The sequence below is a fragment of the Oncorhynchus mykiss genome, chromosome 3 (genome assembly GCF_057628025.1).
Source record: "Oncorhynchus mykiss isolate SJ-2025 chromosome 3, ASM5762802v1, whole genome shotgun sequence".
NCBI classification, from domain to species: Eukaryota; Metazoa; Chordata; class Actinopteri; order Salmoniformes; family Salmonidae; genus Oncorhynchus; species Oncorhynchus mykiss.
The window spans coordinates 65,846,899-65,874,062 of record NC_143024.1 but is presented as its reverse complement, the minus strand read 5'-3'; the positions used below and the strand labels follow the sequence as shown (position 1 = coordinate 65,874,062).

General features: G+C 42.7%; 2 protein-coding genes and 1 long non-coding RNA gene across 3 annotated transcripts in view; 2 read left to right on the top strand and 1 right to left on the bottom strand.

Annotated features, from left to right (window-relative positions):
• The window catches only part of LOC149984650 (uncharacterized), an 89,689-nt gene that overhangs the window by 21,879 nt on the left and 40,646 nt on the right, over window positions 1-27,164 (top strand). The gene's annotated exons all lie outside the window — the stretch shown is intronic.
• LOC110520205 (parathyroid hormone 2 receptor-like) overlaps window positions 1-27,164 on the bottom strand; it is a 109,021-nt gene that overhangs the window by 72,232 nt on the left and 9,625 nt on the right. Inside the window, exons 3-5 of the mRNA XM_090229932.1 lie at window positions 26,640-26,750; window positions 26,307-26,434; window positions 25,917-26,014 (exon numbers count right to left, since the gene is read on the bottom strand). Coding sequence (XP_090086058.1) covers window positions 25,917-26,014; window positions 26,307-26,434; window positions 26,640-26,750 — 337 coding nt within the window. The remainder of the gene's footprint in view (window positions 1-25,916; window positions 26,015-26,306; window positions 26,435-26,639; window positions 26,751-27,164) is intronic.
• On the top strand, window positions 8,130-13,696 carry LOC149984651 (uncharacterized). The gene is made up of 3 exons (XM_090229931.1): window positions 8,130-9,748; window positions 9,888-10,079; window positions 10,859-13,696. The coding sequence occupies exons 1-3, from the start codon at window positions 9,547-9,549 to the stop codon at window positions 11,110-11,112; spliced, it is 648 nt and encodes a 215-aa protein (XP_090086057.1). The 5' UTR covers window positions 8,130-9,546; the 3' UTR covers window positions 11,113-13,696.

Genomic DNA, 27,164 nt, shown 5'->3' with positions numbered 1-27,164 from the left:
ACCTGGACAATGCTGGGCCACCCTATGGGACTCCCAATCACGGCCTGCTGTGATAAAGCCTGGAATCGAACCAGGGGTTGTAGTGATGCCTGTAGCACTGAGCTGCAGAGCCTTAGATCACTGCCCCACTCAGGAGACATGGTGCCACGATATTTTTTATCCCAATGTCCTAACTGAACTATTTTATAAGTTTGAAAGACCCTGGTTAATGAAGAATTAGACAAAGCCCCCAGTCTGCAATAGATCAATCCTTTACTCAGAGAGTACTCTGACTTCAAAATTAGAACCCAGTCTTTTTATAACACACACACACACACACACACACACACACACACACACACACACACACACACACACACACACACACACACACACACACACACAAACTGAATTATTTTCAATAGAAACTCCACCTTTCTTTTAGGTGGGCTGTATTTTTCCCACCGTTCACATTCCTAGTTTATTACTTTTCTACCGGCCTGGCAGTTTCTAGCCATTCCTCTCCTCCCTAGATTAGAGGGGCCTTTCTTTCCTGTTGTCACTTTTCAGAGTTATAACTAGGTCATCTGCAGTTCAGTTGTCCTTTGTTGTCTCAACTATACATTTCTCACCTTGCTACATAGTAACACAATGTTTTTTGTCTTACACACACATTATTGGATTATAGTCTTATAATTCTAATACATTTCACACAGTTATACAGTTTCAGAGTGGAACACTTTAGCCATTATCTTATAACATACAAATGATTCTATCACATGGATTGTGTTTGTTTGCCATTCAGAAGGTGAATAGGTAAGACCAAAAAATGTAAGTGCCTTTGAACGGGGTAGGCTGCTGGATTTTTCACACTCGACCTTTTCCTGTGTGTACTGTATCAAGAATGGTTCATCACCCAAGGGACATCCAGACAACTTAACACAACTGTGGGATGCATTGGGATGCATTGCTGGTACTATTTAATAAATCTGCAAGTTCTGTTTCTCAAACTAGACACTCTAATGTACTTGTCCTCTTGCTCAGTTGTGCACCGGGACCTCCCATTCCTCTTTCTATTCTGGTTAGAGCCAGTTTGTGCTGTTCTGTGAAGGGAGTAGTACACAGCGTTGAACGAGATCTTCAGTTGCTTGGCATTTCCTCGCATGGAATAGCCTTGACTTCTCAGAACAAGAGTAGAATGATGAGTTTCAGAAGAAAGTGCTGTTTCTGGACCTTTTGAGCATGTAATCGAACCCACAAATGAAAATGCTCCAGATACTCAACTAGCCTAAAGAAGGACAGTTCACTTGCTTCTTTAATCAGGACAACAGTTTTCAGCTGTGCTAACAGAATTGCAAAAGGGTTTTTCTAATGATCAATTAGCCTTTCAAAATGATCAACTTGGATTAGTTATCACAACGTGCCATTGGAACACAGGAGTGATGGTTAATTATTAATGGGCCTCTGTACGCCTATGTAGATATTCCATTAAACATAAGCCACTTACAGTTATAATAGTAATTTACAACATTCACAATGTCTACACTGTATTTCTGATACATTTTCAATGATTTTAATGGACAAAAAATGTGCTTTTCTTTAAAAAACAAGGAGATTTCTAAGTGACCCCAAACTTTCGAACGGTAGTGCTGCACTGCTCCAAAAAATAAAGGGAACACTAAAATAACACATCCTAGATTTGAATGAATGAAATATTCTTATTAAAAACTTTTTTCTTTACGTAGTTGAATGTGCTGACAACAAAATCACACAAAAATTATCAATGGAAATCAAATTTATCAACCCATGGAGGTCTGGATTTGGAGTGACACTCAAAATTAAAGTGGAAAACCACACTACAGGCTGATCCAACTTTGATGTAATGTCCTTAAAACAAGTCAAAATGAGGCTCAGTAGTGTGTGTGGCCTCCACGTGCCGGTATGACCTCCCTACAACGCCTGGGCATGCTCCTGATGAGGTGGCGGATCCAACTCCTGGACAGCCTGTGGTGCAACGTGGCGGTGGTGGATGGAGCGAGACATAATGTCCCAGATGTGCTCAATTGGATTCAGGTCTGGGGAACGGGCGGGCCAGTCCATAGCATCAATGCCTTCCTCTTGCAGGAACTGCTGACACACTCCAACCACATGAGGTCTAGCATTGTCTGGCATTAGGAGGAACCCAGGGCCAACCGCACCAGCATATGGTCTCACAAGGGGTCTGAGGATCTCATCTTGGTACCTAATGGCAGTCAGGCTACCTCTGGCGAGCACATGGAGGGCTGTGCGGCCCCCCAAAGAAATGCCAACCCACACCATGACTGACCCACCGGCAAACCGGTCATGCTGGAGGATGTTGCAGGCAGCGGAACGTTCTCTACGGCGTCTCCAGACTCTGTCACGTCTGTCACGTGCTCAGTGTGAACCTGCTTTCATCTGTGAAGAGCACAGGGCGCCAGTGGCGAATTTGCCAATCTTGGTGTTCTCTGGCAAATGCCAAACGTACTGCACGGTGTTGGGCTGTAAGCACAACCCCCACCTGTGGACGTCGGGCCCTCATACCACCCTCATGGAGTCTGTTTCTGACCATTTCAGCAGATACATGCACATTTGTGGCCTGCTGGAGGTCATTTTGCAGGGCTCTGGCAGTGCTCCTCTTGCTCCTCCTTGCACAAAGGCGGAGGTAGCGGTCCTGCTGCTGGGTTGTTGCCCTCCTACGGCCTCCTCCACGTCTCCTGATGTACTGGCCTGTCTCCATGCTCTGGACACTACGCTGACAGACACAGCAAACCTTCTTGCCACAGCTCGCATTGATGTACCATCCTGGATGAGCTGCACTACCTGAGCCACTTGTGTGGGTTGTAGAGTCCGTCTCATGCTACCACTAGAGTGAAAGCACCGCCAGCATTCAAAAGTGACCAAAACATCAGCCAGGAAGCATAGGAACTGAGAAGTGGTCTGTGGTTACCACCTGCAGAACCACTCCTTTATTGGGGGTGTCTTGCTAATTGCCTATAATTTCCACCTGTTGTCTATTCCATTTGCACAACAGCATGTGAAATGTATTGTCAATCAGTGTTGCTTCCTAAGTGGACAGTTTGATTTCACAGAAGTGTGACTGGAGTTACATTGTGTTGTTTAAGTGTTCCCTTTATTTTTTTGAGCAGTGTATATATACACCATTGAGACCGTGTCTGCTCCTCGACCTGGGTTGGGCAAAACTAAACATGGCGGTGTTCGCCTTAGCAATCTCACTAGGATAAAGACCTCCTCCATTCCTGCCATTATTGAAAGAGATCGTGATACCTCACATCTCAAAATAGGGCGACTTAATGTTAGATCCCTTACTTCAAAGGCAGTTATAGTCAATGAACTAATCACTGATCATAATCTTGATGTGATTGGCCTGACTGAAACATGGCTTAAGCCTGATGAATTTCCTGTGTTAAATGAGGCCTCACCTCCTGGTTACACTAGTGACCATATCCCCCGTGCATCCCGCAAAGGCGGAGGTGTTGCTAACATTTACAATAGCAAATTTCAATTTACAAAAAAAAAAGGCGTTTTCATCTTTTGAGCTTCTAGTTATGAAATCTATGCAGCCTATTCAATCTCTGTTTATAGCTACTGTTTACAGGCCTCCTGGGCCATATACAGCGTTCCTCATTGAGTTTCCTGAATTCCTATCGGACCTTGTAGTCATAGCAGATAATATTCACATTTTTGGTGACTTTAATATTCACATGGAAAAGTCCACAGACCCACTCCAAAAGGCTTTCGGAGCCATCATCGACTCAGTGGGTTTTGTCCAACATGTCTCTGGAACTACTCACTGTCACAGTCATACTCTGGACCTAGTTTTGTCCCATAGAATAAATGTTGTGGATCTTAATGTTTTTCCTCATAATCCTGGACTATCGGACCACCATTTTATTACGTTTGCAATTGCAACAAATAATCTGCTCAGACCCCAACCATGGAGCATCAAAAGTCGTGCTATAAATTCCCAGACAACACAAAGATTCCTTGATGCCCTTCCAGACTCCCTCTGCCACCCAAGGACGTCAGAGGACAAAAATCAGTTAACCACCTAACTGAGGAACTTAATTTAACCTTGCGCAATACCCTAGATGCAGTTGCACCCCTAAAAACTAAAAACATTTCTCATAAGAAACTAGCTCCCTGGTATACAGAAAATACCCGAGCTCTGAAGCAAGCTTCCAGAAAATTGGAACGGAAATGGCGCCACACCAAACTGGAAGTCTTCCGACTAGCTTGGAATGACAGTACGTGCAGTATCGAAGAGCCCTCACTGCTGCTCGATCATCCTATTTTTCCAACTTAATTGAGGAAAATAAGAACAATCTGACATTTCTTTTTGATATTGTCGCAAAGCTAACTAAAAAGCAGCATTCCCCAAGTGAGGATGGCTTTCACTTCAGCAGTAATAAATTAATGAACTTCTTTGAGGAAAAGATCATGCTTATCAGAAAGCAAATTGCGGACTCCTCTTTAAATCTGCGTATTTCTTCAAAGCTCAGTTGTCCTGAGTCTGCACAACTCTGCCAGGACCTAGGATCAAGAGAGACACTCAAGTGTTTTAGTACTATATCTCTTGACACAATGATGAAAATAATCATGGCCTCTAAACCTTCAAGCTGCATACTGGACCCTATTCCAACTAAACTACTGAAAGAGCTGCTTCCTGTGCTTGGCCCTCCTATGTTGAACATAATAAACGGCGCTCTATCCTCCAGATGTGTACCAAACTCACTAAAAGTGGCAGTAATAAAGTGAAAAAAAATATCGGCCTATATTGAATCTCCCATTCCTCTAAAGATTTTAGAAAAAGCTGCCTTCCTGAAGACAAACAATGTATAAAAAATGTTTCAGTCTGGTTTTAGACCCCATCATAGCACTGAGACTGCACTTGTGAAGTTAGTAAATTACATTTTAATGGCGTCAGACCAAGGCTCTGCATCTGTCCTCAAGCTCCTAGACCTTAGTTCTGCTTTTGACACCATCGATCACCACATTCTTTTGGAGAGATTGTAAACAATTGTTCTACACGGACAAGTACTTTCTGAAAGATATCAGTTTGTCTCTGTGGATGGTTTGTCCTTTGACAATCAATTACACGTTTCAGTGTTACTCAAGGTTTCGTTTTAGGATCACTATTGTTTTCACTATATAAAGTGCATTCGGAAAGTATTCAGACCCCTTGACTTTTTCAAAATGTTGTTATGTTCAGCCTTATTCTAAAATGGTTACGTTACAGCCTTATTCTACCTCTTGGTGAGGTAATTCGGAAACGCAATGTAAACTTTCACTGCTATGCGACGACACACAGCTGTACATTTTGATGAAACATGGTGAAGCCCCAAAATTGCCTACCCAGGAAGCCTGTGTTTCAGATAGAAGGAAGTGGAAAGCGGCAAATGTTTTACTTTTAAACTCAGACAAAACAGAGATGCTAGTTCTAGGTCCCAAGAAACAAAGAGATCTGCTGTTCGATATGACAATTAACTTAACCATTTTTTTCCCCACATTCTCTCCCCAATTTCGATCTTGTTTCATCGCTGCAACTCCCCAACAGGCTTAGGAGAGAGCAAAGGTCGAGTCATGCATCCTCCAAAACATTTTCAAGTGTACTGTGATCCTGCCGCTACTGTTTCTAAGTAAAGTATTATGTTTATCCTTAACCACTGATTCCTCGTCTGGTCTCTTCTCTACACCACCTTCTCTACAACCTCACCAGGTCACAGCAAGCTTCTTCCTCAACATTGACCCAGCAGAGATCAACCAAATCCAGAATGCTATAACCCACCAAGGAGCACTGCTGGGGCGGCAGCAAGAACAACTCTCCCAAATATCCGAGACCCTCCGGGGCACTTACCGGTTCCCTCCAACCACGGCCCAACCCCAACCCAGGAGGAGCCAATGCCCAAGTCTCATCGCCCAGTGCTACAGTCGTCGCCGTATTTCCTCCAGGGAACCTGCACCGGAAACCTAAGATCCCAGCCTCTATGGCCTATTTATTGCCTTCCCTCCCTACTCTTCTACATTTGCACATACATCGATTTTTCTAGCGTGTTATTGACTGTACGTTTGTTTATGTGTAACTCTGTGTTGTTGTTTTTGTCGCACTGCTTTGTTTTATCTTGGCACGGTCACAGTTGTAAATGAGAACTTGTTCTCAACTGGCCTACCTGGTTAAATAAAGGTGAAATAAAAAATATTTTTAAAAGAAATGACCAAGACTTCGCCAGAGAATAACAAATCTGTCCCATCCCTCTGCAATCTGGTTTCAGAGCTGGTCATGGGTGCACCTCAGCCACGCTCAAGGTCCTAAACGATATCTTAACCGCCATCGATAAGAAACATTACTGTGCAGCCGTATTCATTGATCTGGCCAAGGCTTTCGACTCTGTCAATCACCACATCCTCATCGGCAGACTCAACAGCCTTGGTTTCTCAAATGATTGCCTCGCCTGGTTCACCAACTACTTCTCTGATAGAGTTCAGTGTGTCAAATCTGAGGGTCTGTTGTCCGGACCTCTGGCAGTCTCTATGGGGGTGCCACAGGGTTCAATTCTTGGACCGACTCTCTTCTCTGTATACATCAATGAGGTCGCTCTTGCTGCTGGTGAGTCTCTGATCCACCTCTACGCAGACGACACCATTCTGTATACTTCCGGCCCTTCTTTGGACACTGTGTTAACAACCCTCCAGGCAAGCTTCAATGCCATACAACTCTCCTTCCGTGGCCTCCAACTGCTCTTAAATACAAGTAAAACTAAATGCATGCTCTTCAACCGATCACTACCTGCACCTACCCGCCTGTCCAACATCACTACTCTGGACGGCTCTGACTTAGAATACGTGGACAACTACAAATACTTAGGTGTCTGGTTAGACTGTAAACTCTCCTTCCAGACCCATATCAAACATCTCCAATCCAAAGTTAAATCTAGAATTGGCTTCCTATTTCGCAACAAAGCATCCTTCACTCATGCTGCCAAACATACCCTTGTAAAACTGACCATCCTACCAATCCTCGACTTTGGCGATGTAATTTACAAAATAGCCTCCAATACCCTACTCAACAAACTGGATGCAGTCTATCACAGTGCAATCCGTTTTGTCACCAAAGCCCCATACACTACCCACCATTGCGACCTGTACGCTCTCGTTGGCTGGCCCTCGCTTCATACTCGTCGCCAAACCCACTGGCTCCATGTCATCTACAAGACCCTGCTAGGTAAAGTCCCCCCTTATCTCAGCTCGCTGGTCACCATAGCATCTCCCACCTGTAGCACACGCTCCAGCAGGTATATCTCTCTAGTCACCCCCAAAACCAATTCTTTCTTTGGCCGCCTCTCTTTCCAGTTCTCTGCTGCCAATGACTGGAACGAACTACAAAAATCTCTGAAACTGGAAACACTTATCTCCCTCACTAGCTTTAAGCACCAACTGTCAGAGCAGCTCACAGATTACTGCACCTGTACATAGCCCACATATAATTTAGCCCTATCAACTACCTCTTTCCCAACTGTATTTAATTAATTTATTTATTTTGCTCCTTTGCACCCCATTATTTTTATTTCTACTTTGCACATTCTTCCATTGCAAAACTACCATTCCAGTGTTTTACTTTCTATATTGTATTTACCTTGCCACCAAGGCCTTTTTTTTGCCTTTACCTCCCTTCTCACCTCATTTGCTCACATTGTATATAGACTTGTTTATACTTTATTATTGACTGTATGTTTGTTTTACTCCATGTGTAACTCTGTGTTGTTGTATCTGTCGAACTGCTTTGCTTTATCTTGGCCAGGTCGCAATTGTAAATGAGAACTTGTTCTCAACTTGCCTACCTGGTTAAATAAAGGTAAAATAAAATAAATAAAAAATAAAATTCAAGCCCTCAATGGACGCCCCATCGGCCAGGTGGAATATCAGACCAAGCCCATTCTACTGCAGGTTGGGATGAACCACTCAGAGACTTAGTTTTCTTTGAATCACTGCTCCCAAGATCCCCCATATCCTAGGGTACCCCTGGCTACTGCTACATAACCCATAACCCTCCGACTGCCCTTCCTAAGTCTCTTCCAGAACCTGAACCCATGCAGCTCAGCCGGGCCTGTCTCTCACCTGAGGAGAGGCAGCAACAAATCAGCACTAGGAGCTGCCTATACTGTGGCCAGGTTGGTCACATCATCTCCACTTGTTCCCCAGCAAAGGGAGGTGGCTCGGCAGTAGTGGGGCAGCTCCCCCCAGACCCTTGCTAGACGGCACCCTTGTGTGGCAGAGCCAGGCTTTTCCTCTGCCTTCCCTCATCAACTCGGGCGCCAACAAGAGTTTCCTGGACTGAGGTGTCGTTATCCAGTAGGGCCTGGAAACTGTTCCACTCGATTCACCCCTCGATGCCAACGCTCTCAATGGACAGCTCCATGCCCGTGTCTGTGAGAGAACGGTCCCTGTCATCCTGCATCTCTCTGGGAATCACCAGGAAAGAATCCGTCTCCACATAATCAACTGCCTTCGCTCTCCCCTGGTCCTGGGTCATCCTTGGTTAAATCTGCACAATCCACAGATCGACTGGACCACTGGAAAGGTAACCACTTGGAGTACATTCTGTCACTCAAAGTGTCTAAGTTCTGCCCTTGCCCCTGCCTTGTCTGTGCCCCAGTCCATTCCAGAACCTCCGGACCTGTCATCAGTTCCTCTCGAGTATCACGATCTAGCTACTGTGTTCAGCAAACACCATGCCCCATCGCTGCCGCCTCATCGGCCATACTACTGTGCCATTGACCTCCAGCCTGGAGCTCCTTTCCTCTGTAGCCGGTTGTATAACCTCTCTCGCCCCGAGCAGGAGGCCATGGTGGGGTACATCCAGGATTCCCTGTCTGCAGGACATGTCAGGCCTTCTTCCTCTTCGGTGGGTGCTGTATTTTTCTTTGTGAAGAAAAAGGATGGGTCGCTGAGGCCATGCATAGACTTCCTTGGGCTGAATAACATCACTGCGAAGAACAAGTACCGCTTGCCACTCATCAGTTGTGCTTTTGCCCCCCTCAATGGTGCTGTGGTGTTCACCAAACTCGACGTCCAGAATGCTTATCATCTGGTCTGCATCAGAGAGGGGGACGAGTGGAAAACGACATTCAACACACCACTTGGACACTTTGAGTATTTGGTCATGTCTTTTGGTCTCACTAACGCCCCTGCTGTTTTTCAGAGCCTAGTCAATGATGTACTGAGGGATGTGATTGGATGCTTCGTTTTTGTCCATGTGGATGACATTCAGATTTTTTTGAAGGACTCTGAGGCTCACCAGCAACACGTTCGCCAAGTTATCCAACGGCTGTTGGAGAATATGCTTTTTGTATTTCCTGGGTTACATTATTGCACAGGGACATTTACGCATGGATCCCACCAAGGTCAGGGCAGTCACAGTTGCCTGCGCCGAGTTAAGAATTTGTTCTTAACTGTCTTGCCTAGTTAAATAAAGGTTCAATTAAAAACATTTAAACCTGATGCAACTACAACGTTTCCTGGGTTTTGCAAATGTTTACAGATGATTCATCCACAACTACAGCCATCTGGCAGCATCTCGCCCTTTCCCGCCAGTTCAACACCAACAACACTGGTTCCGAGATTGAGTCCCGCATTCGCCAGGCTCAGCAGAACCAGAACCCTCTTCCCATACCCAGTCGCTCCTGGTCACACACAGCTCTGGATTTCGTCACTGGCCTTCCCCCATCCAATGGTAAGTCAGACATCCTCACCATAATTGACAGATTTTCCACAGCGGCTCTCTTTATTCCATCCTCCAGGGAGACTGCGGACCTGCTGGTATCCCATGTGTTTTGTCTGCATGGCATTCCTACTGACATTGTTTCCGACAGGGGACCCCAGTTCACATACCAGGTATGGAGATCCTTCTGTTCAGCATTGGGTATCACCCCCAGACCAATGGCAAGACCGAACGGGCCAACCAGGAGATGGAGACTGCGCAACTTGGGATAACCCTTCCTCCTGGAGTGCTCAGCTACCCTGGGTGGAATATGCCCACAACACCCTCACCAACACCTTGTCAGGTATGACACCCTTTGAGTGTGCTCAGAGTTATCAACCCCCCCCCCCCCCCCTTATTCCCCGCCCAAGAGTTTGAGGTGGCGGTTCCTCAGTCCATGACAATATGCGCCGTTGTCATCGCGCCTGGAGGAAGGCCTGGGATGCCCTTCTTCGTGCCGCCGCCAGGATCTAGTCCAAAGCCAACCGTTGCCGTGCCTCAGCCCCAGTCTACACTCCAGGCCGAAAGGTATGGCTCTCATCGAAGGACCTGCAATTGAAGATGGCTTCTAAGAAACTTTCCCCGATTCATTGGTCCCTTTGAAATGGATAGTACCACCTATCCCTCTTCTATGCGCCTGAAACCCCCAGCCTCTCTCAAGATCCACCCTACCTTCCATGTATCCCTGTCAGTTCCAGTCCCCTGTCTACTCCTGCAACAGCTCCTACATCCCCTCGGCTCATCAATGACCATCCTGCCTGTACCATCAGCAGCTTCTGGACGTGTGCCGTCGGGGCCGCGGCTGGTAGTACCTGGTGGACTGGGAGGGATATGGGCCTGCGGAGCGGAGCGCCTCCCTCTTACGTGCTTTCAACACCTCGCACCCAGATAAGCCTGGTCAGGCACCAGGTGGCACCCATAGAGGGGGGGTACTGTTACATCTGCTCCTGCCACGGCCTCTACTTCTCCTCCTGTCCCCCCCTTAACTGCCGCCACTCCCCCAGTGCTCTGTTCCTGCTTAGATCCTGTTTTTGTGGCATGCCTGTTTTCCCTTGCCTTACACTGTTTTACTCTCCGCTACAGTTCTGCCCGCTCTGACTTTGGCCCCTGACTCTAGTCCCACGTCTCATCAGTCCCGATACCCTGTCCTGGGCCCCCCACTCTACTGCTTCCTTGGATTCCTCTCCGGACCTGCTTACCCAGTCCCAACTCCCCTCGCTCCAGCCTCAGCCTCAACATCTGGCTTCCTGTATTCCGCTCGAGCTTCCCGCTGTGTTTCATCAAATATCTCGGTTACCTCATCCCAGCCTCCTCGTCTGAGTCTGCTCTTGGGTTAACCTCACTAGGGTATGTGTGACGCGTCCCACCTGGCCAACTTCCAGTGAAATTGCAGAGCGCCCAATTCAAATACAGAAATACTCATTATAAAAATTCAGAAAACATAGAAGTATTTTACATAGGTTTAAAGATGAACTTCTTGTGAATCCAACCACGTGTCAGATTTCAAAAAGGCTTTACAGCGAAAGCATACCTTACAATTATTTGAGAACATCGCCCAACAAACAAATAATTACAAACAGTAACCAGCCAAGTAGAAGAGTTACACAAGTCAGAAATAGAGATAAAAAATTAATCACTTACCTTTGATGATCTTCATTTGATTGCTCTCAGAAGACATTCATTTACTCAATAAATGTTTGTTTTATTCGATAAAGTCCCTTTATATCCAAAAACCTCCATTTTGTTTGCGCGTTTTCTTCAGTAATCCACAGGCTCAAATGCAGTCACAACAGGCAGACAAAAAAATCCCAATTGTATCCGTAAAGTTCATAGAAACATGCCAAACGATGTTTATATTCAATCCTCAGGTTATTTTTAACCTAAATAATGGATAATATTTCAATCGGACAATAATGTCGTCAATATAAAAGGTAAACTAGAAAGGCACTCTCTCGGTCTTGCGCATGAAAAAGCTCTGTGACACTGCAGGGTCCACTCATTTAGACTGCTCTTACTCCCTAATTTTTCAGAATACAAGCCTGAAACAATTTCTAAAGACTGTTGACATCTAGTGGAAGGCAGATGAACTGCAATTTGAGTCCTAAGTCAATGGCTACTGTAATGGCATTGAATAGAATACTACAAAACAATAACAAATCCTACTTCCTGGATGGATTTTTCTCAGGTTTCCGCCTGCCAAATCAATTCTGTTATACTCACAGACACTATTTTCACAGTTTTGGAAACTTTTGTTTTCTATCCAAATCTACCAATTATATGCATATCCTATCTTCTGGGCCTGAGCAGCAGGCAGTTTAATGTGGGCACGCTTTTCATCCAAAATTCCAAATGATGCCCCCTACCCTAGAGAAGTTAACTTGTTACGCTCAACGTGACACAAGGTTTTCATGCAGATGGCAACTTGTTAAACTGGCTACACAGTTGACATCAGAAAGACAGAGCTTACACCGAGGTACAATTTATTTTACAGTGCATTTGGAAAGTATTCAGACCCCTTGACTTTTTCCACATTTTGTTAAGTTAGTCTTTCTGTAAAATTGCTTATTGTTTTTTTTCCCTTCACAAATCTACACACAACACCCCATAATGACAAACCAAAAACAGATTTTTAGAAATGTTTGCTAATTTATAAAAAATGAAACTGAAATATGACATTTACATAAGTATTCTGACCCTTTACTCGGTACTTTGTTGAAGCACCTTAAACAGTGCTTACAGCGTTGCGTCTTTTTGGGTATGACGCAGCAAGCATGGCATACCTGTATTTGGGGAGTTTCTCCAATTCTTCTCTGCCAATTCTGTCAGGGTGGATGGAAAGCGTTGCTGCACAGCTATTTTCAGGTCTCTCCAGAGATGTTACATTGGTTTCAAGTCCGAGCTCTGGCTGGGACATTCAAGGACATTCAGAAGCCACTCATGCTCTGTCTTGGCTGTGTGCTTAGGGTTGTTGTCCTGTTGGAAGGTGAACCTTTGCCCCGTGGTGAGGTCCTGAGTGCTCTGGAGCAGGTTTTCATCAAGGATCTCTCTGTACTTTGCTCTGTTCATCTTTCCCTCGACCCTGACTAGTCTCCTAGTCCCTGCCACTGAAAAACATGCTGCCACCACCATGCTTCACCATAGGGATTGTGCCAAGTTTCCTCCAGACGTGACGCTTGGCATTCAGGCCAAAGGTTTCAGTCTTGGTTTCATCAGTCCAGAGAATCTTGTTTCTCATGGTCAGAGATTATTTAGGTGCCTTTTGGCAAACTCCAAGCGGGCTGTCATGCGCCTTTTACTGAGGAGTGGCCAGAGCTTCAGAGATGGTTGTCCTTCTGGAAGATTCTCCCATCTACACAGAGGAACACTAGAGCTCTGTCAGAGTGACCATCGGGTTCTTGGTCACCTCCCTGACCAAGGCCCTTCTCCCCCGATTGCTCAGTATGAGAGAATGGCTTAAGATACGAAAACGCTGGACAATCTTTTCCAAAATCGTGAACAATTACGCCGCTGGGCGCTTCTATCCTTAAGACATACCCAGGGTCTACATGCAAGACGTTTGATCTATCCATGGAATGAAAACTTACGGAAGATGGAATGTGCGGGATATCCAGCGAGCAAGAGAGCCTGTCTTGACGATGGTGATTTGGAAACGGATGGATGTCAGGGCTAACCCTATAGTTGGCCCCTTCATCTGTAAGAAAATAATAGTAAAATTGTTTGTACTAATTCTAGCATGTTTTAAAAGGTCTGTACTAAAAATGTTGAATTAAATAAAGGGTTTTAAAATTGTATCTCACCTTTAACGCCTGGAATATCACGCTCCCTCTCTCCCTGTGTGTCTCAGAATAAAGGCTTTCAGGAAAGACAGGTGTGTGTGCGTGTGTGTGCGTGCGCATGCAGGCGTGTATGTGTGTGTGTTTAAAAATGGGTGTGTGTCTGGGGTGTGTGTCAAGGGTGTGTGTCTGCACGGGGTGTTTGAAACCAGGTAGGCACTTTCGTGTCATTAACACATAAGCCTCTCAAATCCAAATGTATTTCCCCCCAGTGGATGTGGTGGCTCAAAAGTCAAACCCCACAGCCACAATATAATCGGTCTAGACACCCCCTAAGGTTTAAAAACAATTATTTCTAATCAACACAGGTACTAATGGTTCATTATGCATACTGGGTTTCACCAAAAACAGCAGGTGTAATATCCCCCGAGGATGTAGGAAGCAAAAGACAATCCAGCCAACCCTGCATATAAAAGGTCTAGACAGCCCCCTAAAATACCGTTACTATCGGTTCATTTTTGCATAGAGGATGTCGCTCGAAAAACACTAAACTTACCCATTTTACCCATTACTTATTTTCCACCATAATTTGCAAATAAATTCGTCTGGATTTTTTTTCTAATTTTGTCTGTCATAGTTGAAGTGTACCTATGATAAACATTACAGGCCTATCTCATCTTTTTAAGTAGGAGAACTTGCACAATTGGTGGCTGACTAAATACTTTTTTGCCCCACTGTATCTTTAGTCAAAGTTTATGAAGAGTATTTCTGTTATCTGGCGTAGCTTTCTATAATTCCTCCGGATATTTTGGAGGCAGTTCTGAACATGGCGTCAATGTAAACCGTGATTTGTGGATATAAATATGCATATTATCGAACAAAACATACATGTATTGTGTAACATGTCATATGAGTGTCATCTGATGAAGATTTTCAAAAGGTTAGTGATTCATTTTATCTCTAATCCTGCTTTTGTGACTCTATCTTTGGCTGGAAAAAATGGCTGCGTTTTCCCTTTGATTTGGTGGTGGTCTAACATAAATATGTTGTGTTTTCACTGTAAAACATTTTAAAAAATCGGACATGATGGGTAGATGAACAAGATGTTTATCTTTCATTTGAGGTATTGAACCTGTTAATGTGTGAAAGTTAAATATTTCTAAAGAATAATTTTGAATTCCCTGGGGAGGGGGGGGGGGGGGGGGGGGTGGAGTTCCCTGAGGGGAATCTGTTACATTTCAGCTGAACTCTCTGTTGCAATCGGGAGAGTGGGCCATCAGTTATTGTTTATAGTTATTACCGCAGAGAGCGGCTTGGAGCGCACGCTTCAAATCTATTGTGTAATGTGAATGGTCCATGATCACGGCCCTATGGATCATCACAGGCCAATTAGGCCAACGATATATGGTTAATATGTCATTAAATTACATATACACATTAAGACACTTGAAAGGGTGAAATATGAAACGTCATTGTCTGCTGAACTGATCAATTCTGATATCAAACTAATGGGGATTATAGATTGAATAACCGATCACTGTATGTATTATTCTTCTCATGATTATGATAAATAGTTACGAGCATAAATGACTCAAGGATGATTCCTATTGACTTCTTAATGAACTGGATTGTTGAATTCCCTAAATATGATAATAATGAATGATTGTTATGATTTGATCTTTGTGATTATGAATTTGATTGGATACATGTTTTGAATTTGATTGGATACCTGTTATTCTGTTTCCTGTGTTATGCAGCACAGACTCCTCAGTAAATATACCACTTTATGGTTAAAGGAATTCCTGCCTCAGTCTCATCCATTCCTCTGTCACCTGTTCACCTTCACTGTCAGTCATACTACCTGTCCAGCTACCAACACAGATTCCACTAATCTTTCAATTATTTAAAACGTCTAAAGGAACCCAGCTGAGACCGTGAATAATTGATATGGGTCATCTAACATTAACGGTTGTAACTATTGAAGATGCAAAAGGGACTTTTACGAAATACATTTGTTTCATTGACAGATGCATATTGACAGATGCACAGCTTCCCGCTGTGTTTCATCAAATATCTCGGTTACCTCATCCCAGCCTCCTCGTCTGAGTCTGCTCTTGGGTTAACCTCACTAGGGTATGTGTGACGCGTCCCACCTGGCCAACTTCCAGTGAAATTGCAGAGCGCCCAATTCAAATACAGAAATACTCATTATAAAAATTCAGAAAACATAGAAGTATTTTACATAGGTTTAAAGATGAACTTCTTGTGAATCCAACCACGTGTCAGATTTCAAAAAGGCTTTACAGCGAAAGCATACCTTACAATTATTTGAGAACATCGCCCAACAAACAAATAATTACAAACAGTAACCAGCCAAGTAGAAGAGTTACACAAGTCAGAAATAGAGATAAAAAATTAATCACTTACCTTTGATGATCTTCATTTGATTGCTCTCAGAAGACATTCATTTACTCAATAAATGTTTGTTTTATTCGATAAAGTCCCTTTATATCCAAAAACCTCCATTTTGTTTGCGCGTTTTCTTCAGTAATCCACAGGCTCAAATGCAGTCACAACAGGCAGACAAAAAAATCCCAATTGTATCCGTAAAGTTCATAGAAACATGCCAAACGATGTTTATATTCAATCCTCAGGTTATTTTTAACCTAAATAATGGATAATATTTCAATCGGACAATAATGTCGTCAATATAAAAGGTAAACTAGAAAGGCACTCTCTCGGTCTTGCGCATGAAAAAGCTCTGTGACACTGCAGGGTCCACTCATTTAGACTGCTCTTACTCCCTAATTTTTCAGAATACAAGCCTGAAACAATTTCTAAAGACTGTTGACATCTAGTGGAAGGCAGATGAACTGCAATTTGAGTCCTAAGTCAATGGCTACTGTAATGGCATTGAATAGAATACTACAAAACAATAACAAATCCTACTTCCTGGATGGATTTTTCTCAGGTTTCCGCCTGCCAAATCAATTCTGTTATACTCACAGACACTATTTTCACAGTTTTGGAAACTTTTGTTTTCTATCCAAATCTACCAATTATATGCATATCCTATCTTCTGGGCCTGAGCAGCAGGCAGTTTAATGTGGGCACGCTTTTCATCCAAAATTCCAAATGATGCCCCCTACCCTAGAGAAGTTAACTTGTTACGCTCAACGTGACACAAGGTTTTCATGCAGATGGCAACTTGTTAAACTGGCTACACAGTTGACATCAGAAAGACAGAGCTTACACCGAGGTACAATTTATTTTACAGTGCATTTGGAAAGTATTCAGACCCCTTGACTTTTTCCACATTTTGTTAAGTTAGTCTTTCTGTAAAATTGCTTATTGTTTTTTTTCCCTTCACAAATCTACACACAACACCCCATAATGACAAACCAAAAACAGATTTTTAGAAATGTTTGCTAATTTATAAAAAATGAAACTGAAATATGACATTTACATAAGTATTCTGACCCTTTACTCGGTACTTTGTTGAAGCACCTTAAACAGTGCTTACAGCGTTGCGTCTTTTTGGGTATGACGCAGCAAGCATGGCATACCTGTATTTGGGGAGTTTCTCCAATTCTTCTCTGCCAATTCTGTCAGGGTGGATGGAAAGCGTTGCTGCACAGCTATTTTCAGGTCTCTCCAGAGATGTTACATTGGTTTCAAGTCCGAGCTCTGGCTGGGACATTCAAGGACATTCAGAAGCCACTCATGCTCTGTCTTGGCTGTGTGCTTAGGGTTGTTGTCCTGTTGGAAGGTGAACCTTTGCCCCGTGGTGAGGTCCTGAGTGCTCTGGAGCAGGTTTTCATCAAGGATCTCTCTGTACTTTGCTCTGTTCATCTTTCCCTCGACCCTGACTAGTCTCCTAGTCCCTGCCACTGAAAAACATGCTGCCACCACCATGCTTCACCATAGGGATTGTGCCAAGTTTCCTCCAGACGTGACGCTTGGCATTCAGGCCAAAGGTTTCAGTCTTGGTTTCATCAGTCCAGAGAATCTTGTTTCTCATGGTCAGAGATTATTTAGGTGCCTTTTGGCAAACTCCAAGCGGGCTGTCATGCGCCTTTTACTGAGGAGTGGCCAGAGCTTCAGAGATGGTTGTCCTTCTGGAAGATTCTCCCATCTACACAGAGGAACACTAGAGCTCTGTCAGAGTGACCATCGGGTTCTTGGTCACCTCCCTGACCAAGGCCCTTCTCCCCCGATTGCTCAGTATGAGAGAATGGCTTAAGATACGAAAACGCTGGACAATCTTTTCCAAAATCGTGAACAATTACGCCGCTGGGCGCTTCTATCCTTAAGACATACCCAGGGTCTACATGCAAGACGTTTGATCTATCCATGGAATGAAAACTTACGGAAGATGGAATGTGCGGGATATCCAGCGAGCAAGAGAGCCTGTCTTGACGATGGTGATTTGGAAACGGATGGATGTCAGGGCTAACCCTATAGTTGGCCCCTTCATCTGTAAGAAAATAATAGTAAAATTGTTTGTACTAATTCTAGCATGTTTTAAAAGGTCTGTACTAAAAATGTTGAATTAAATAAAGGGTTTTAAAATTGTATCTCACCTTTAACGCCTGGAATATCACGCTCCCTCTCTCCCTGTGTGTCTCAGAATAAAGGCTTTCAGGAAAGACAGGTGTGTGTGCGTGTGTGTGCGTGCGCATGCAGGCGTGTATGTGTGTGTGTTTAAAAATGGGTGTGTGTCTGGGGTGTGTGTCAAGGGTGTGTGTCTGCACGGGGTGTTTGAAACCAGGTAGGCACTTTCGTGTCATTAACACATAAGCCTCTCAAATCCAAATGTATTTCCCCCCAGTGGATGTGGTGGCTCAAAAGTCAAACCCCACAGCCACAATATAATCGGTCTAGACACCCCCTAAGGTTTAAAAACAATTATTTCTAATCAACACAGGTACTAATGGTTCATTATGCATACTGGGTTTCACCAAAAACAGCAGGTGTAATATCCCCCGAGGATGTAGGAAGCAAAAGACAATCCAGCCAACCCTGCATATAAAAGGTCTAGACAGCCCCCTAAAATACCGTTACTATCGGTTCATTTTTGCATAGAGGATGTCGCTCGAAAAACACTAAACTTACCCATTTTACCCATTACTTATTTTCCACCATAATTTGCAAATAAATTCGTCTGGATTTTTTTTCTAATTTTGTCTGTCATAGTTGAAGTGTACCTATGATAAACATTACAGGCCTATCTCATCTTTTTAAGTAGGAGAACTTGCACAATTGGTGGCTGACTAAATACTTTTTTGCCCCACTGTATCTTTAGTCAAAGTTTATGAAGAGTATTTCTGTTATCTGGCGTAGCTTTCTATAATTCCTCCGGATATTTTGGAGGCAGTTCTGAACATGGCGTCAATGTAAACCGTGATTTGTGGATATAAATATGCATATTATCGAACAAAACATACATGTATTGTGTAACATGTCATATGAGTGTCATCTGATGAAGATTTTCAAAAGGTTAGTGATTCATTTTATCTCTAATCCTGCTTTTGTGACTCTATCTTTGGCTGGAAAAAATGGCTGCGTTTTCCCTTTGATTTGGTGGTGGTCTAACATAAATATGTTGTGTTTTCACTGTAAAACATTTTAAAAAATCGGACATGATGGGTAGATGAACAAGATGTTTATCTTTCATTTGAGGTATTGAACCTGTTAATGTGTGAAAGTTAAATATTTCTAAAGAATAATTTTGAATTCCCTGGGGAGGGGGGGGGGGGGGTGGAGTTCCCTGAGGGGAATCTGTTACATTTCAGCTGAACTCTCTGTTGCAATCGGGAGAGTGGGCCATCAGTTATTGTTTATAGTTATTACCGCAGAGAGCGGCTTGGAGCGCACGCTTCAAATCTATTGTGTAATGTGAATGGTCCATGATCACGGCCCTATGGATCATCACAGGCCAATTAGGCCAACGATATATGGTTAATATGTCATTAAATTACATATACACATTAAGACACTTGAAAGGGTGAAATATGAAACGTCATTGTCTGCTGAACTGATCAATTCTGATATCAAACTAATGGGGATTATAGATTGAATAACCGATCACTGTATGTATTATTCTTCTCATGATTATGATAAATAGTTACGAGCATAAATGACTCAAGGATGATTCCTATTGACTTCTTAATGAACTGGATTGTTGAATTCCCTAAATATGATAATAATGAATGATTGTTATGATTTGATCTTTGTGATTATGAATTTGATTGGATACATGTTTTGAATTTGATTGGATACCTGTTATTCTGTTTCCTGTGTTATGCAGCACAGACTCCTCAGTAAATATACCACTTTATGGTTAAAGGAATTCCTGCCTCAGTCTCATCCATTCCTCTGTCACCTGTTCACCTTCACTGTCAGTCATACTACCTGTCCAGCTACCAACACAGATTCCACTAATCTTTCAATTATTTAAAACGTCTAAAGGAACCCAGCTGAGACCGTGAATAATTGATATGGGTCATCTAACATTAACGGTTGTAACTATTGAAGATGCAAAAGGGACTTTTACGAAATACATTTGTTTCATTGACAGATGCATATTATTATAAATAAATAAATAATATAACATTATTATTATTATCATAATCTTTATTATTATTATTATGTTACATGCAAGACATACCCAGAACCAGGCAGTGATGAAAACATTTTAAAGGAGCTCTAATTCAAACATGCAAAGATATATATTTGATACAATTATCCCATTAAAAACTGTTGTTATAATACAGTTTACTTTGGGCACCTCAGTCATCCAAACCTTCGAATACTGCCCCCTATCCCTAACAAGTTAAAGGTTTTGTAAGTTGTAACTGGTCTCATTCAGCAGTCTAGAGATCGGATAAAAAGGGCTTCCAACTAAGGAATGCCCCACTTACTAAAAACAATCTATTGTCATAGACAACCTTGCCCTTTGGCTACTGATGTATGTTACAAACCCCATGTGTCTTAAAGCTTAAGATATAATGGCTGCTGTAGAAGGATTTGACCCCAGTTTGCAACTACCATTTTTGGCCTTAATCGCAGGCCCATATAATAGCGGTAAAACTTGTTTTGTAAAAAGTATTTTAGAGAATTCTGAACATGTATTATCTCAGAAACCTGAAAATATTGTGTGGTGTTATTCATGTTATCAACCTTTGTATGATGAGCTGTTGAAGAAAATAAAAATCAAGTTTGTTGAAGGAATACCCGCATCCCTGTCTGATGATTAACTTTTACCTCCTTATAAAAACAATCTGCTGGTTTTGGACGATATGTTATTTGCAGGTAGCGAACATCCTGAAATTGCACGAGCTTTTACCCAATATACTCATCATAAAAACCTGTCAGTGCTTTACTTGGTGCAGAATGTGTTTCACCATGTAAATGCAGTAAATGCAATAAGGTGTTGTTGAGGTTCAGATAGTTGTCACTGTGGCCTGGTATGAAAAATTCTATAGGACCGTTTCTGTAATGGCAGAGTGTGGGGCTATCTCCACATAACAGGACCTATCTATTGAAAATTGGGTTATGGGGGTAGTGAAAAGTTTGAGCTCTGTCTTTATAGCTTCAGAGGACATGTGGTGTAAAAGAGCCATGTTGCTTGTTCTGTTAGAAAATACTTCAGAGTATTCTTTTTGTTGTTTTTGGTCCAGATCTCCACACTTTACCACGTCTTTCACTTACTGAGTTTCTTTTAACGGTTGACCTCCGCTTTTTAGGGGCTGACCTGCGCCTTATACCCGGAGGTCTCTTTTTTGGTCTTCAAGACAACAGCATAAGCCCCGAGCCTTCTTGATGCTCGGCATCTGATGCCGCCTTTCTGGTCATATCATTGGCTACAACCTCACTTACAATATTTTTTGCTTGATTTTAAATGTGGTTTGGCTATGCTGAGGCCTCTCTTCATAAACGGTAAAACCATCCTAAAGAGTTTACAAAATATGCGTCCTATCCCTGAACCGTACATGATCGGGGATCCGTGATAGCCGGGTAATCCATTACCCACCTGATCAACATAATATGAGGCATAGCGGTTAGGGTCGAGATGTTGGTTGTGTTCCATAACCATTTTAATTTAGTTGTATTATGTTTATAAAAAAAATATTTATATAATACTAATAATATTGTCACGCCCTGGTCTTAGTATTTAGTGTTTTCTTTATTAGTTTGGTCAGGCCAGGGTGTGACATGGGTTATTTATGTGGTGTGTTTTGTCTTGGGGGTTTTGTAGGTTATGGGATTGTGGTATAGTAGAGTTGTCTAGGTAAGTCTATGGTTGCCTAGAGTGGTTCTCAATCAGAGGCAGGTGCTTATCGTTGTCTCTGATTGGGATCCATATTTAGGCAGCCATATTCTTTGAGTGTTTCGTGGGTGATTGTTCCTGTCTCTGTGTTTGTTTGCACCAGTTAGGGCTGTTTCGTTTTTTCACGTTACGTTTATTGTTTTTGTATCGTTCGTTATTATCTTTATTAAAGATGTATAGACATAACCACGCTGCAGTTTGGTCCTCCTCTCCTTTGACAGAAGAAAACCTTAACAAATATATTAGATATGTAGAGAGGTTTTGGTGGGTCTAAAGTGGAGTTTTAGAATCGTTTTACCATAAGTAAATTCAATGTTTTCGTTTTCGATCCGTTTTAAGCTCAACCAGAATGTTTTTAATATATTTTTGCTTACGGGTACATAGTGTGGCTTGTCATAGTTAACACTGACTACATCACCATCCTTTCCTTCTATATGAACTGTTCTCAGGAGGGGCACATAACTGTCTCCTACCCTTTGATAGGATATGATGTCGGTATACACAAATATGTTGTAAAACCCTGCATGTATATCCACAGGGAATGGGAATAATTTATCTCTCACATACGTCCATTTATTAGAACTCATCCCCAACATGTAGGCTAAATTACCGCTGGTCTTTATACCCCCATCAGCAGCCCCTGAGATTTGTACACGTTTATGAACAGGGTTGTAGTTCAAGAGTAGTATATTGTTCAGGGTTAGGAGTTTGTTCAACTCTGAGACGATAAGTTTCGGGGGTTCAGATATCCTTTTGCAATAAAAATCACGGTCCTTATCCTTGATATTATACCAACTATGGGGGTATGTAATCTCTCTGAGACCTACTTCCCAGGCCTCTGATAACTCTATACGCTTTGGAAAATTGGTTGTACAATATCGAATTTTTGATTTTCATATATGTGCAGATGCATTACTGGGGAGAGTCCGGTAGAAGCCGTTGTGTTCCATGATGCACTCCTGTGTTTTTCAACATCTGCTCCGCCATCCTTCTTGCCTCTCTGGTGTACAATAACGTTAATGAGCCCCTTTCAAATAACGACAACATTTCATTTTCATTTTGAATTTTTATTATTGCAAACATCAAGTATTACGTATACAGACAATTCAGGATACGTAGCAGGATATTAGTCCCAGTTTTCTCAATGATCCATGCATGTAACACCCTGTATATTTGTTATAGATTTACAGGCTTGTGTCACTGAATAAAAAAAAAACCACATCTGTTATATGTATGTAAACAACATATGATACATGTTACAATTAAACGGTGTTTCAAACAAATAAAGTAAAATCTTAGACAAGGTAGTTTCCATCAGTTGTGTCCATTGTAGACTCTCGCCCGAATGTCGTACATGATTCAAAATTTGATCAATTTTTAGCACACGCTCTGCATTAGCCCATGTATTGTGGGTTGTGTAGAACGATACATTGTTCACTTTAATTTCAATAATCTGCTGCATAACATTTGTAAGTTCTCTCAAAATAAATGTTTTATTTATTCTCTCTAACATCGTATGCATATAGTTATCCATTGCTTTACATCTAAATAAAAAATATGCATTGTTACTCGGTCTCTTGCGGTTTATTGAGCAAGAAAGTCACCACATCCGCCACCAAAGCTTCCTTGTATTTGTTGTCGTCCACCAGGGTGTGCCGGATTCCTTTGAGGTTCTCGTGGATGTAGATCGCCTCCTTCAGTTCATGTAGGAAAGCCTCGGTTACCCCGTAAACTCTGGGAATAGACGGCACAAGACCCATAGATTCCAGGGCTCTGACCATCGAAGGTATAAACCGGCTGGACCACAGTCTTTTCACCAGCTCCTCAAAATGGTTGAAGAGTAGTACCGTGGGGGGTCGTATAAACACGGATGTCGTCGTTGGCTGGGGTGATTATTGATCTCACAACCAATGCATTTTTCTCTTATATACTCTCCAATCACCACATCTAAAAGTGTGGCTACAGAGGCCTTGATGGTGTCCACAAAAATAGTATTGACCACCCCATCAAACACATCCTCAGGCGGTGTACATGTAGGGAGTGTCGGGGATCTTGCCTGGGGGGAGTAGAATGGAGGGCTGTGAGGCATAGAGTCCTTACGGTCTGGTATCCTTGACGTATCGGAGTCCTGGTATGGTATATGAATATCCATGGTATATGCTGAAATGAAGAACCGGAGGCTTTATGGGGACTCCTTTTATTGTTGAACCAGTCATTTGGTATCGGGGCGTGGTTAACGCAGCAGACGCGTACTTAGTTTTCTTAGGGGGCTGACCCTTCTGAGGATGACCCTTCTTGAGGTTCCTTTGAATCATAATCCTCAGGATTCGTATATATTATGCACTTCCTTACATGAACAACGCTCTGCCATTGTTGGCTCTGTACAAAAAGAGCATCCACCAACTAACATTTTCAATTCCATTAGGTCCCAACTTTTAAAAGGAATAAGCATACGCAACCTAAAATCCCCAGGCCACCATCACGAATGTTTTGGTTACAGATTTCCTCATTGCTGATAGAGAACTCCACGCACCCACATGGAAGTCCATTCTTTCTTTGTATTTTCACCCTCTGAAATATTCTTCTTGAGGAGTCAGGGGCACCTTCGCAACGGGTCTCGTAGCCCGTGAACACGCTATACCCCTTTGTGATAACTCTAAGTTCGGGACATACCACCTTGAGAAAAACCTGCCAGTCTTCAAGCCTGTAGTCTACTTCCAAAGTCTGGTCTGTATATTCTTCTCCTTCGGCTACGGTATAGAGTTTCACTCTACAGGCCGGGTAATCAAACAGATAACCCCATTGCTGTCCATTAGGCATCATCACTTGATCTTTCAGCGCAGTTGCGGGCGGTATTTGGGTTCTATACATATTTAGAAACCGCATCGTATATTGATGCTTTATACTCGGACCTTTCTCTATGTTTCAACCGAGGTCCTGCTTCCGTTGTTACGGTCATCACGGGTGTGTCACTGATCACAAAATCCATGTTTAATTTCTTTAGTGGTTTATCGTGGGCGCTTGGGGTGTTCTGGGGCTTATTTATAATGTGTCTGCCCCCCCAATATCCCTGGACATTCCTGTTACATAGACAACAGCCCTAAGGTCACTAAAACAGGGTGGGGGCCATACTCTTTGAAATGTTCAAACACATCCCCCAGTTCAACGAGGTCCCTACACATCAATCATCATGACAGCTTCAAAGCAACAGATGAAATATATGCAGAAATTAACACCCATTCTAAAGCGTGAGAACAGGAACAACAGCATCCCCATTTATGGGCACTCCCTAGAGCATGTGATAACTTACCACCAGGATGTCCTGACAGGATTCCCATATATGGGCATACACACGTGACCCATGACATAGGGTCATAAATCACACGTTTGACGTGTGCCGTCTACTGTATTCTCTCTTGCACTGTACCTCCAGTCTCTCTTATCTCTCTCACAGTATAACGGAATCACACACAGTAGCCTAGAATCACTGGATGTATGACCTGTTTGGAATGAGAACTCCCTCACCTGCTTGGCTTCTACAGGGCAAAGATATATCAGTTTGCCCTGGAGAGAAACAACTGTCCACAGGTGTCAGAGAAGGGGGCTGTCAGTTACGACATATCAGTGATTTATATCTGCTGCAGAGTACCTTAGTGGAATGGTAAAGTGTTTAAATACTTATGGAAATAAGGTATTTCTGTTATTTTATTTTTAATACATTTGCAAAAAATGTGGCTTTCATTTTGGATTACTCTGCAGTCTGCATTTACATGTTGACAAATATATTTTCACCCTTGCAGTGCACAGCCACGGAACAGCTATATAGTGCTCAATTGCACAAGTCAAACCAAAATTCGTTTGGCACAGTGTTTGTATGCAAAACTGAGTCTTTATTGATCAAATGATTATAACTGGCAGCCTCTCACACTCTTTCAGAAAGACACACACACACACACACACACAGACACACACACAGACACACACACAGACACACACACACACACACACACACACACACACACACACACACACTCACCTGAAGTATCCAATGATGAAGATAGCCACTAGTAGAGAGCTGAAGGACACAGCATAGCCCACAGTGTACATGACATACAGCCGCTCAAAGAAGTTCTGCTGGAAGAGAGGGAGGGATGTATAACCGTAAAGCTGCCCATACAGAGGTGTTACTAGATAAGCTGAAACTGTCATGTAGTGGTTCCAGTGGGTTTGAGCATGGTTCTGGCAACACTAGGGTTGTGGGTTTGTTCCTTGCATGGGCCACATATACTGATATATTCTATGTGTCACTGTCAACTATAAGTGACTTTAAATGAAAGCACATGATTTTACATGCAATATATGGTGACATGGAGGGTTTATGTTTGGGTTTAAGATTAATCTACAGTAGCTAAAGAACAGTACCCACTTTCCCTCTCTCGTTGCTTGGCTTCATAAACCCAGGGCCCAGACACTCTGAGTAGTTAGGCCACGTCCTGTTCAGGCTCTCCACAAACACCCACGACCCATTGATGTCACACTTCCTGTAGGTATGACCTGGAACATATCAACAACACACTGTAGCGCTTCACTTGGTTCCACATGTTACATGTGAGATAATACATATGGTAATTCAAGCATTAAAATTCACAAAAAATGTACAATATTATCAATAATTCACTGGTAAAGAGATATTGGGTTCTAATCCTAATTATATGTGCAACCCATTCTTCCATGCATGCAGAGTAGAGTTGGGTGTTACCTTTGTGGTTGAAGTCGTAGACATAGCTGGGGCAGGGGACCTTGGTGACAGCTCCTGGGTAACCCTGAGGCCAGCAAACCAGGCCGTCCCAACCAGGGGGGCAAAGGTCATCTGGAGGAGAGGTTGAATGCTTCAAATTCAGAGTTTACTCTTTTCAACTACAGTATGTGACCGGTTTACAACCTCAGAAATATGAACACGTTGGGAATGGAGGTTGTTCGGAATACTGATACTTTACTGTATTGATATATCAGCACACTTCCCCATGCAACACAAGGAGTGCACACTTTGGCTGATTTTATGCCTCGATCATAACGGTTCAATTGTTTACCTGTAAAACTTAAATTAATAGCCTGGGTGTTCATTTGCTTCAATCACTGAAAATAAGTGTTTTAATGTCATGTAACATTTAAAATTGTATATAACTGCCTTAATGTTGCTGGACCCCAAGAAGAGTAACTGCCGCCTTGTGGATGCCTAATAAATAGAAATACATAACTGTCGCTTATTGGAGACAGGCTTGTA